This window comes from Caloenas nicobarica, chromosome 1 (genome assembly GCF_036013445.1).
Source record: "Caloenas nicobarica isolate bCalNic1 chromosome 1, bCalNic1.hap1, whole genome shotgun sequence".
Taxonomy (NCBI): Eukaryota; Metazoa; Chordata; class Aves; order Columbiformes; family Columbidae; genus Caloenas; species Caloenas nicobarica.
This window is the reverse complement of record NC_088245.1, coordinates 175516122-175529631: the sequence shown is the minus strand read 5'-3', so window position 1 is coordinate 175529631 and position 13510 is coordinate 175516122. Positions and strand designations below refer to the sequence as shown.

The 13510-nt window shown below is 35.3% G+C and overlaps 1 protein-coding gene across 7 annotated transcripts in view; it reads right to left on the bottom strand.

Annotated features, from left to right (window-relative positions):
* PCDH9 (protocadherin 9) overlaps nt 1-13510 on the bottom strand; it is a 680268-nt gene that overhangs the window by 410574 nt on the left and 256184 nt on the right. For 2 of the 7 annotated variants that reach the window (XM_065642204.1, XM_065642230.1), the window contains exon 6: nt 10624-10633. The exons of the other annotated variants lie outside the window; for them this stretch is intronic. In XM_065642204.1, the coding sequence (XP_065498276.1) occupies nt 10624-10633 (10 nt within the window). The remainder of the gene's footprint in view (nt 1-10623; nt 10634-13510) is intronic. 7 annotated transcript variants of the gene reach the window in all.

The following is a 13510-nucleotide window of genomic DNA, read 5'->3' as shown; positions in this document are numbered from 1 at the left end:
AACCTCTAAAGCTTTTTTATTACTAAAGCTGGAAAATACACAGAAGTAAGAATTTTCGAAATCTCCATTTACACAGTGGGCACTTAAATCTGTCATGATCAGATACTGATGATATAAGACTTACTTTAAAATTGTTAAGCAGAGCGATCAGTTACACAGAACAGATGTCAAAATCTAAACGCTCAAAACCACTAATCCTGTACAATTTTGAAAAGGATTGGCAGAAGAAATATAAAGCAATTCATTTGTAAATGGTATATTGAATTCTTTAACAGTTAAAAGACACAGCAAAAAGGTCAGAAATAATGGACAAATCATCCAGAGTGAACACTTGAATTATTTTTTTTTTACTGAACAGAATCACTTTCACTAAAAATTTAGTTCATATTTTTTATTAGACTTGTGTAAAAAATGAAAGATAAACTTCAGATTATGTGGGCACATAAAATATTTATGAAGAATATCTAAAATCTTCAGTACGATAATTGGGATTACCTCACAAGTCAGGAGTAAAAATAAACAAAATGTCACCATAAGGCATTGCATGTCTCTACAAATATGGTACAGGATACATTATAGACACACAAATAAAAATTATAGGAGCAGTCCTGCTATAAAGTAGAGCAAGGATCTGTATTTTTTTTTGATTGATGAAGTCCCTGAAGTATAGCTTCATCTTTCCTGAGTGCTTTGGGTTATTTTTTTAATATACATATAAGCAAGGAAAATCATCTTTGATACATATTCTAAATCTCCATGCAATTTTTTGGGGACAACTCAAGATGATTTCTTCAGTTCAGAATAGGAAGTAACAGCAAATATGGTAGTAAATGTATAAACAAAGGATTGGTGATGTGTATAAGCATATGTGTGGTTTCTTTGCTATTACAATAGAAACATCTGCTTTGAGACATTCTTGGCTACTGACTGCAGCATACTGCTAGCTATTTTGTCTATATGTCAGTAGATAAAAGAGAAGTTGCATGTAGTAAAACCCATAGGCAATCAGCAATAAAAAGAGAAAACCTTAAAAAGAATTAGTTTGCAGCAACATCCCAAATGTCAATGCTATCACAAACCAATCCACTCAGTTGTAAAATAATGTCTGAAGCTTTTCATAAGCAAGATTTTCCAGGCAATCTGACACTCCTTACCTTTGCCTAGGACAGATATATTGGAAGAAAAATATTTGTCTTAATCTTTCTGCTTCTAGAAAACACACTGCAAAATAAATTATTGTTGTAATAACTTTTTTTTTTAATGTTTAGTATTTAAAAGTGTTTAGTCTGACTTCTGGGGAAGGAAATGTTGCTGTTATCCATATTTCACTTATTTAATCTAAACTGTTCTTTGTTTTCTAGTTTTTTTGTTTGGTTGTTTTTTTAACCTTCTAAATGAGATCAACTTTTTGAAAAATTGAAAACCCACTTCAATCTGAAAAATTATTTATGGAAGTTTGCATTCTATTGCCCCTCTTAAGTTATAGTATAAAACAATTTATAAGTTTAAAACTGATAGTTTATCATCACAAAAGTTCCAAATTCTGGTCTCACTCTCTCCTTTAAAAACAAAACCACTAGAAAATAAAAATTAACAGGAAATAACAGAAATATACCAGTGAAAATGTCATTGTTTCAGCTGAAACTGTTTCTACCTTCTCATCTTCATACCTTTGTTTCTGTACAATCTCATTAACATTCATCTAAGTCAGACATTTGTATTCCAAAGATTCAATAGAGTACAGGTTAGAAGCTTGAATAAGAAAGTTATAACAACAGTGTATTTTATCACTTAGAGTTTCTGCATCAGCAAAGTTATTTGCTTTGAAAAGTAGCAGGAACTCTTTCTCAAACTTTTTCATTCCCCACCCATAATCGCTCAGAGTAAGTAGCAGGCTGGTTTTTGTTATTTTTTTCTTTTAAACTTCCCAATAGCACCTCAATAAATTATTCAGGCATATGCTGCTCCTCATCTTGCTCAGTTGTGGGACTTCCCAGCACTCATCCTCATTAATATCCACGGACATGTGTACAACCTATAGAAAATCACCAATGCTTATACCTTAAATCCCTCAGCCTGCGTTACTCACAAGAGCCCCACAGCTCCAGGTGCCTTACAGAGCCCTCATGGGGCAGTCTTGTTCTCTTCCTCTCACTCTTCCTCTTGTTTCATGCCTAACCTATGTTCCTATTTTATAAATTTCGCTTCCCATCTTCTCTCTTCTCCATTCCAGCTGTTTATTATAGCTCAGGACAGTTTCAGTGTAAGATATCGGAGCCGTCACTTGCTCTAAATCCTCCTCCTCCGCCTCCCACCCTCCCACTCCATGCTCAATTCGCTCCACGAACAGCTGCATCCCAGCTGTCAGGGTGAAGAGCAAAGATGTCCTTTCCCGATAAGACTGTGCCTGTGGCACACAGAGTTCCTTCGAACAGCTAATTAGCAGGAGATAGGCCACGGCAAGGTTTAGTGCCGTCCGTCAAGTCTGCTGCCAGTGTCAACACCATCAGCTGAGCTGTCACGTTTGGTTCACAGGGGGCCTGGCAAAGCCTCTTCTTATGGCTAAGGAAAGATGGTGGAGTATGGGGAGTAGAGAAAAAGTGGAGAGTCAGGCTCTGTAAGTGTTCAGTAAGAAGTGCTTCTTGTCTACTAAAGCCTTTTCTATGCATATGTTTTGTCTCTTCCAGTTAGCTCCTCTACTAATAACTCACAACTATGACAGCAAACAGGGGTAGAATTTATTTTTTAGAAATAGAGGCTAATACACTTGTAACTAGCATTGTATTTGTGATCACAGACTTTGGAAACTATCCTCTAAAAGTATTCATCTCCCCAAAAAATCTTATTTCTGATAAATAACAACCAAGAGCATACAATTTCTTGTGTTGTTTTTTAGGTCGTTTGTTTGTTTTCCACAGGAAAGCTTACTATATATACACTAAGCACTACAAGTACATGTAATTAGCTGAAGCCAAACTCCAGTCAAAATGATGACCTTTGTGCTACAGGAGAGTTTTTTCAAGAAGGTGAAAACATAGAAGAGAATGAGAAAGATAAGCAAATCTCTGATTAAGTCACTATAGAGCAAAAGGTTCTGGGATGCCTGTGGGGACCTGCCATATTTAATTTCAATGGTTTTTAGACATCTGAGCACAATATTTAGCTATGGCCATTAGTGTGGCAATAGTGCCGTTGCATCAGGAAGATGCAATCTCAGCACAGTCATTATGCCAAATTTTAAAATGTAATGCAGTTTAGAACTGTAAAATAATTTACGTTGGAAGGGAACTTGGGAAATCATCTAGTCTCACTGCTCAAAGCAGAGGCTAACTTCAGAGCAAGGCCAAGTTTCTCAGGACCTTGTCTAGTCGAGTCTTGGGAATCTCCAAGCATTGAAGATTCTCCATTGCCAGTTTTAGCTTCATGCAGCTGAGTACAATATGGCTTTTCTCACAAATCACACCTGGGAAAAAACTATGCCTGTGGTGTGCACAGTTCTTTCAAACCCTCACTGCCTGTGAAGCCTTTGTACTTCACAAAACACAGGGCTGTTGCCCAAGTTCATGTAAGAAAGAGACATCTTTATCACAGATTTCTGAAAAATATCATAAGGTTATGTGTTTTCAATACAATATCTATTAAAAAAAAATCCAGAATATCAAAAGGGCTAAGCTCCTACTTCATTAGGGCATATAACCTCCTCCAAAAAGGTTTTCTCACTGCAGTAATTTTATTAGACTCTTTCCCCCGATTTGTTTCTTATTCTGCTTTTTATTTCAGAGTAAATACTTGAAAGAAGCAAATCTAAGGTTTGCAGTTAGTAGCTATGGAACACCAGTGTTGTGAAGAATAAGCTTTCAATTTATTTTTCTCCTTTGATTTTATTATTCGCTTTTCATTTGATAATGTTAGATGAAGAAACAGCAACTACCTTTATTTTCACTTGAATGATTTGCCCATCATAGTTTAAGATTGTATAACACAAGCACACAATTTTTAGCAAAGAAAAATTGGACTGTGTTGAACAGGAAAAAATATCAGAATACAAATATTAGGGAAAAAAAGAGTGTATATTAAAAACATGGACACAGCAGTACTACCAATTAAAATACTTTTATTTCCATATGGCTATAACTGACCACTGACAAAATTAACCTTAGCTTACAGAACATTTTGTGTGGTCCTATGCTAAAATTAAATCTATTTTTAAAAAAAGAAAATGTAGGCAGAAATATTTTTCTCTTGTTTGGGTTTTCCACCTTAATCAATCAACTTGGCGGTGTCTTCAGTAACCCTCTTTTTGGGTGATGGGATTTTTTATTTATTTTAAATTAGAAAAAATAGCTACTTGAATAGAAGCAATTAAGTTTTATGCTTCTTATTACTGAGAGGTAATTGGAATGTGGTTATCATCCAGTTTCACAAAGGTACAGGCATATACTTAATTTCCTCAAAATCTGAATTACATTTTATCCTAGGCTGGGATAGAGTTAATTTTCTTCCTAGTAGCTGGTATAGTGCTGTTCTTTGGATTTATTATGAGAATAATGTTAATAACACACTGATTTTTTAGGTGTTGTTAAGCAGTTAATGACTTTTCAGCTTCTCATACTGACCTGACAACAAGAAGGCAGGCAGTGCACAAAAGGTTGCGAGGAGACACAGCTGGGACAGCTGACCCCAACTGACCAAAGGGATGTTCCACACCGTGTGATGTCATGCTCAGCAATAAAAGCTGGGGGAAGAAGCAGGAAGGGGGTATGTTGGGAGTGACCATGTTTGTCTTCCCAAGTAACCATTGCACGTGAAGGAGCCCTGCTTTCGTGGAGATGGCTGAACATCTGCACGTGAATGGGAAATGGTGAATGAATTCCTTGTTTTGCTTTGCTTGTATGTCTGCCTTTGCTTTGCCTATTAAACTGTCTTTATCTCTATCCATGAGTTTTCTTACTTTTACTCTTCTGATTTTCTTCCCCATCCCACTGTGGGGAAGTGAGCGAGTGGCTGTGTGGTGCTTAGTTACCTGCTGGGGATAAACCCAACACATTTCAAGGTAAAATATGGACAAACTTTATTTCTTTCTATCAAAACGTTACTCCTGACTTTCATTTAAACCTTTTTTCAACCTCTTTATTTTTTAACAACTCTCTTAGACATCTACATCGAGAAATTTCATGGTTGCCCTTTCTGCCCAATTTATTAAGGTAAAGCTTGAAATTCACACTCATTAAAATCTCTTTCAATCAGTCCTTCAAACTTTGAGAACTTTGATTTCCATCTGACATTGATTTTTGGATTTCATCCCTACAAAGAAGAAGTCTTATCAGAGAAACTCATAGATAACGTGCTGGATGACTTCGTAAAACTACTTCAGCTGAAGCATCAAAGACAATGACGGGGAACAGCTACTTGCATTGAAACACAACCTAATGTGACTTCCCATGGGTTTTTAGTTAAGATTATAGAGGCTGGAAAAGTGTAGTATTTTACCCGATGCTATTTTTCACACTTCGAGTTCAACATGTTTGCCTAAAATGGGCAGCATAAAATTATTCTATCTTTTGCCTTCTATTGCAAAACATCAAATAGTCTAATTTAAAAACTTTGTCAAAAAACTTACTATATGATCAATTATATACACTGCTTAGTTGGTATTTCATAAAAGTACCTCAGAAGACAAATGAAGTCCATGCATTTTAACTCCCACATGAAAATTAACACTTCAGAACTACAGAAATAGCAAAGAAACAACAACTACTTTACTTCAGTTGTCATCTGAATTCAGTGAAATGTCAAATACGATTTGGTATGTCTAAATGCACAGGGAAAAAAAAAAGTAATTTTCCATATATAACTGGAGAATAGAAGTCCATCAAGATTCACAGAATACAAAGATAAAATACAGCCCCTGATCCAGCATGCAATTAAACCACAGATTATAAAGGTTAAAAGCAGAGGAACGAAACAAAAAATAGGTGATACATACACAATATGTTTGTCCTGATCTTTTAGCTTTTTAAATTTTTTTCTTATTATTGAAGGTCACATAATAGGCTAGGTCAACTCTTGGCCAAAGTATAGTAGGATCACTCTTATGAATGCTAATTGATGAAACAAAGAGATGGATACTGAGCTTAATTAAATTGTTTTAGTTAATTATTCATTTTCACTCATCCATTCATACCTTCAGGAAAAAAAAAAAAAAGTTGTGATGGGAAGAAGTAAATCATTTACTCATTATATTTCTAAAGTTCCCTTTTTAAATTCAGCAGAATGAGGTAGCAGCTATGGAAGAAGCACTGTAAGTGTGGATTTAAAATGTCTGAAAATACACAGATTGCTGCAGCAACTGCCAGAGAACAGAGGCTGAACCAACAGACAATTACTGAAAAATCAAAAATGCATTTTTTTTCATAAAAAGAGAAGAGGAGTGATGAAGAATAAATATACAATGTCCTCTGTGAAGGAAACGGGAAGATAGGAAAGCTTTAGAAACATCCATTAAAGAAAAATTTTTTAAAAAAATCCCACTTGAAGGATGTGAGGGGAGTGGAACTGTTTCTTTTTCCCCATTTTCCAGCCCATTCTACACTGCACTCAAATTCAATTTTTTCCCAGATGTAAAGTGAACTCATTAGTTTTCCACCTGCTTTCACATACCATTAAGGTTCCCAAAAATAAGCTTTATTCTATAAATCTGCAATTTTTCAATACTTGTGATTCACTCAGTTACTACAGTGACATAACCCCTAATTAAAAGTACATTCTTAGATAAAGAGCAGATCACCTGACATTACGAAAAGATTCAAAGCGCTTCTGGAGTTCACAAAATGAATTCTGAACCCTTTTGATGTTGGAGTTTTAATTTTACGATCTCCACACTTTGTTTAACTTGCCTGATTATACCCCATTATGACAAACATTTACATAAGTGCTTAACCTTACATAGAGCTCCCTCTATAGTGATCTGGTTTCAGTTCCTCTGCATTGTGTCTCCTGTTTCTTCCAATCATAAGGAATTGATTTAGCCACCTTCAACCACAGAAGAAACCCTTGCTCACAGAAAGATTTTCAGTCTGTGTTGAGGCTGAGTAAAATTTGTGCTGGTCTCATGGAAAATCACGTGTGCAGCAACGAAGGTCCTATCCTTTGAGAGAAATGAGATTCGGTAAAATGTTCACCCCAAGCTGGAAGTATCCCACATGTATCAATTTAGACACAGTCATTTACTTCACTGGCAATATTGGTAAGGTGATTTTTTTTCTCAGAGAAAATCTCTAAGTCTTGTTTCTGAGTAGCAATTCAAGGACATGGAAATCAAAAGGAATTCTTAACTCAGACTGATGATAATTAATCATGATCAGGAGACTCCTTGTTTATCTGGTTGAGATAAATAACAATTAAAGTTTTTTTTTATTAAAAAATTCATTTTGTTAAAAGTTTTTACAAAACAGAAGATCAATGCAACTCTTTCTTTAAAAAATGAAAAAGAAAGCTCTTCATGAAAGTAATTATTTTAAAATAGACAAAAATAACCATTCACATGGTTCACATGAGGCACGGTGTGTAAAGATACATACCAGACTGCAAAGTAATGAGAAACTCAATATTTAAAAAAAGTGAAATGTTAAATCTGTAATTATTATTGCCTAGTTACCATAGCAGTAAAATGCAAATATCCTGTAACAGTTTTATTTCTCATGAAAAGATTAGAAACTATATTAAATAGAATACGTGTATAACTTTGTGTTGGAAAGAAAATGAGAAAGGAAATATGTATTTTTACTGTTCATTGTTACAAAACCTTACATTCTATTACAGGTAGGACAGACACCCTTAGAAATCAATTTTTTTTTGTCCTTTATTCATTGTACAAACAAGTATGTAAGAGAAGCAAACACTGTCATCAATTAAAATGGGATCTCTGTGTATACTTCTATGAATGGCAAGGCAGCAAACTCAGTTTGAAGGTTCCTGATTCACACTTCAGGATACTACACTGTGTTCGTATGCTGTTCCATACTGTTTTTTATTTGAGCATGCAGTAAAAGCTGTTGCCAAACAGGGTTTGCTGAGAAGAACATTTAGTAATGTAACAAAAGGGGGGATAAGAGAACTGCATTAATGTCTCTTTGTACAAAGGTGAGAAAATGCAAGAAAACACTAACTTTTGAGGAGCGGAAGAATTTACTCCAAATTTCAGAGAAGGTGAGTGCAAGGGCATGTATGCCTTATAATCTGTTTCACAGAATGCACTACAGGTTTGTGAGTACAAACAAACACAGTTTTTAATTTTTGTTGAAATGGCAAACCACTGAGCATTTAACACAGTCGCTTATACTAATCAAAACCAAAACACACACAAAAAGAAACCCTTTCGTGTTTCTTACTAACTAATGATATTTTAACTTCATGAATTTCTCCATGTCTTAGACAAATGTACCTTCAGATACACAAAGGTGTCTGAAGGGGTAGAGGAATCCAGAGAAATAAAGGTCATATTCTTATAAACACAACAGGATGAGCCAGAGAAACATTCAACATCCTTCATGTTTTGTTTATCCTAGGAAACAAAAATGAAAGCAAAAACAATGAACAAACAAGCAAAAAAAAGGAAACCCAACAATGAAACAGAAATCCCTGCTTTCCTTACAAGAAGTCTAAACACATTTCTCTTCTGAATCTAACAATTTATATTCTCACAGTTTCTGAGCGTATGCCTGCACTGAAGTCTCACGTGTGACTGCAATCCAACCACAAATACAACCTAAGCAGTTTGGGGAATGATGGTACATGGGGAATGTGCTGAGGACATTGCAGCTGCTAGGCCAGTCTACCCAAGCTCCCAAAAGGTGAGAGGTGAGAATATTTCTGCCCGCACTGAACATCGCCATAGCTAAATTGCTACCTACTTGATCAGGCATGTGTATATATATATATATATTTTTTTTCTGCAACCATATTGTTGGACTGCAGCATAAGGTCAACGTGACAAGCTAGGGGTTTTTAAGCTGTGTTTTCATCTTTCCTCAGGCATGGGGAGAAAAAGAAAAAAGGCTAGTCTCTCTCCAGTTTGTGCCTCCCATACTCCTATAACTGCAATGACAACAGACAAGCCCAGTCCCCAAATTAATCTATACTCTCGGAGCTTCTCCATTCAGGCCAGGCTAAAGCAACGCATTTTCCATCCCATTCCTCTGCTGCTGTTGCTTAGATCTCCATGGAGATCTGTATAGGCCATATAGTACCCAGTTAAACATTCCTAGAGAATCCTATACCCAGAGATAAACTGGTTTTAGACATGTGTAGGTAGATGTACTCTGGCAGCACAAGTTAGTCCAGGGGAGTCAGAAGACATTCCAGCTTTCAGGTTTCTACTGGAATTTTACATCTCCAGGTTTCCAGCCTTTCATGTTTGAATGTCTTTTGTGGAACAAAAGAGCTGCATAAAAGTAACAAACAAAAAATCTTTTGTGCTAAGACGTGATTATGAGCATAAAATACTGAAAATGCCAAATGACACACTAAGGCTAAACTACTCAATTAAATTCAAGGAAGTAAAAAAATGAGAAGTTAAATTCATCCATATCTAGGTATCTTCTGAAATTCCATACCTGTCAAAAAAGGTTCTCTTTACAGTTAGATAATGGTGTTTTACACTGACACTATTGCCATGCTAAATTTGAAACTTAGTGGTTTGTAATAACAATTTTAAAGTTCAGGAAATAATAGATAAGAACAGCCTGGCTTTGTCACCTTTATAGATTAAGTAACCCATTCCATAAGTAGTTTCTCTCTAAGAAAAAAAAGCTAAGTGGAAATACCTCCATCTTGTGTCAATTAAGTTCTGACTGAGAAGTAGGAATGACTTAGAATTCAAGGACAAGTCTTTAAGCAAACGAGATGAGAACACCACAAAAAGGTAACCACAATATTTTCTGGAATGACTGAGTTTGATACTACTAGCAAATCTGCTGATGTTAGGTCTTATGAAAGACCTATGTTGCACATGCGAATAAACTATATACTCTAAGTAAACACTTCAAATTATTGTGTAACTGAAGACTATTCCATCACTCCAAAGATGGGTACCCTGAGCCAAATGTGCCTGTAATGGACTGTTGATCATGTAATGTGGGGCTGACCTGGGCATACTCAGTGGTCATTTGTACAGAAAATTCTGGAAATCGGACTACTGAGCTAAAAGGGAAACAAAACACAAAAGAAGCAAACAAAAAAGAATAAAATATAAATAAAATAGAAAAGCATTAAGCTACCTCTGCGAGAAATTTCCAGCTATGGAATCTAATAAGAGTTACCAAGTTTAATCAGTACTTTGAACTGCTTGACTAAAAAGCAGTATTTATGCAGCAATTTTTAGGACCATTTTAGCTCATGGCATTAATGTAAAATATTTTTCCCTTGTTTAGTTTTATATAACCAGTATTAATAAATTAATAGTGTATGGAAGATGTCATAAAAAATTCCACCAAAAAAATCACAAAAACAGATGGCTGAAAATGGCAACAAACTTAATGAGGAAACAGCAACATAAAAGAGAAGCCTTCAAGTGATCAAGGAGAAAGTCAGTGACACAAACATGAAGACTCCCTAGAAACATACCTCATAATGTCTTTTTCCAGTCTTCTGCAAATGAGGAATTATCACACAGGGATTTCATGCACGGTTGTGAGAAGAATACTGTCAACTTTACTAGGCTGAGTTGCACTGAATTTGACTGCCAAATGATTGTGAAAAACTAGTCAGTTACTCTCATCTCAAGGTGATTATCAATAATGAGCTTCACTGCAGAAAAAAAACCATCAAGCGCTCCAGACAAAGTCAGCCATGGAAATCACTGAAAATATCTGTACGTCAGAAAGTCTTATAATTTTACATAGGAAAGCTGAATTGTTCATAAAAACTCAGCTCCAGACTGTGGATCTCTGTTAGAATTCTGCCTAGTCCTGCATTATTGTACACTGACTACAAAGGAAGTCTTCACTGCCAGCTATCTAGGAAATTATGTGCCTTTAAAACAGCCCAGCTATTTAGTCTCAGCATTGAAGAGAACAATTTGGACTTATAACCTCCTCACTAGTTTGTGGCAAATTTATATAATCACAGAATGGTTTGGATTGGAAGGGACCTTTGAAGATCATCTAGTCCAACCCGCCTTTATAAACAATTCCTCTTCAACTGCTGACAACTGCAACAAGGACTTTGGGGACCAAAAAAAGGACATCATAAAAATCCTTGCTCATTCAGAATGAATGAGTCTTTGCCAGATCCAGATTTAATTCTTCTAAAATGGTATCTTGATCCCCAGTCTACCTACTTATTATAAGTCCTTAGGGGTTTTGAAGCATTTTTTCTTGTGATAGGGGATATTTAATGACAGATACATAAGCTAAGAATACTCCATAATGATAAATTGAAATTGAAACTTATTCACAAAATTCTGTAGGGTATTAATTTGCATTAAAGGTCACTGAATAGGACCCTTAGGTTCTACTTTCTTGCCAGCAAACAGTTTACTTTCAAAGCAGTATTGTAAAACTCTAAATATTTTCCCTTGAAATGCTGCTGCTTTTCTGTCTTGTGAGAGACAAGAAATTCAGAAGCCTCAATCGCACAAGCAAGTGTGCTTGCCTGTTATAACTGGTCATTTTCCTGACGAGCATGTAATTTCTCTGAAGCATCTGCTAAATTCTAACGAACAGCATTTCTGAAAAGTCACAGTAAAGCATAGGTTTTTAAAATACCGTTAGATAGTACTGGGAACTTGTCAGGTCCGACACAATTCATTCCCCCATCCAGTGATGCATGATATTTGGCACACTTATGCATTTTGTTTGCAAAAGGAAGACATTTTCCTCCCATTTTCTGACCTTTATTTGTATTATCAAATTTTCCAATTTCATTGAATTATGCAAAACTACCCCTTGTGAGTAATGTCAGAAGGATATTGTCCATCTCTTGGAATAAGATATTTGACACAGTTTATGCAGTCAGTTTATGTTTCCAAACTCTACTTAAATAAGAAAATATTAGATTCAAAACCAGTACAAAACCAGGAAAAAAATCACAGAGCTCTCTGCTTTGTATGTCAGGATTAGCTATTCTATCTAACCAGTAATTAAAAATAGATTAATACAAAGAATAGTTTCTCTAACCAAGTTCAGTGATTTCCTTGTCAGTACCGGAACTGAGCACTTGTGGGGGAAAAAGGTGCTCATAGCGATTGAAAGAAAAGCAGAATAGCTTGAATTTGATTCTGCTTTATGAACCTTACCCTTTTTCTGCAAGGGTTTATCCAACTTTGAAATATCATTGCTATTTTAAGGCCACTAATTAGTTTCCCTAGGAAAAAAAAAAAAAAAAAAAAAAGTCATTCAATCCAGGAAGGCATTTCTTTCATTTTAATTATGTAATGACTATTTTCAGTGATTGGCAAAAGTTCTTCCAAATGCTATATTCAATCTGTATTCAATCAGGGACAATCTGTACTGCCTACATAGCATTACCTCATCTCATTAGCTTTTACAGCAGCTACATGTTATCTATTGAGATTTTAGGATGTAATTTCCTGTGAATGACAGAAGCTGATAACAGTCCAAGTCATGAAATTGAGAATGATATTCACTTACTTTTTAAAATATTGAAAATACATGCTACATCAATTACACAAATAATTGAACATTTTTGTTTAAGAAGCACTTCAGTGCCACTACCCTGATGAAAAGCAATAGCAGTGTATGCTGTTATTTAGTTGCTCCACCTACCCTTCCTACAAGATCAACATTGTTCACAACTGATCAATAGAATCATTATAAAATGTGTTTGGTATAATTAAGGAGGCAGGAGTCTTATATTTGTGCTGCAGGATGCATTAAAATACCAACAGACATCAGAACTGAGTTAGCACGCTCTCAGCTACACCAGTTATTCCTCACTAAACAACGTTTTATTTATTTATTTGCTTCAAGTATCACAAATTTCTACTCCCTCATCAAGAATTCCATGCTCTAAATTTAAAAGCCCTGCAGGAAATGTATTTATTCACGTTCTTTAGTGAGGAAACAGCGTTTAAAGAACATGGAGTGGAGGGAATAGGTAAGGACTATACTCCAAGTTCCTTATAAAACAAAGTGGGAAATTTCTTCAAAATCAAATAGAGATCAAAATAGGGCTTTCTTTTGTGGGAGGAGGAAGGGAATCAACCATTTATGTATGATAAATATATACATATACACACAAACATATCCCAAATGCATATATTTATATAGTTTTACACCTGAAAATGATCTTACTACCATTAATAGCCATTTTATTCCTGCAAAGCACATAACTGATTTAAATTTTTTGTAGGGCTGAAGCCTTAAGATGGAAGACTGTGATTTCCATTTTGCTTATGCAATAACTTTTGTCAGTAACAATTCTTACAAAGTTCTCAAATTATGTGTTTATCTTTGAAAGGGTGTAAACTCTTATCCACTGACGCATGCTC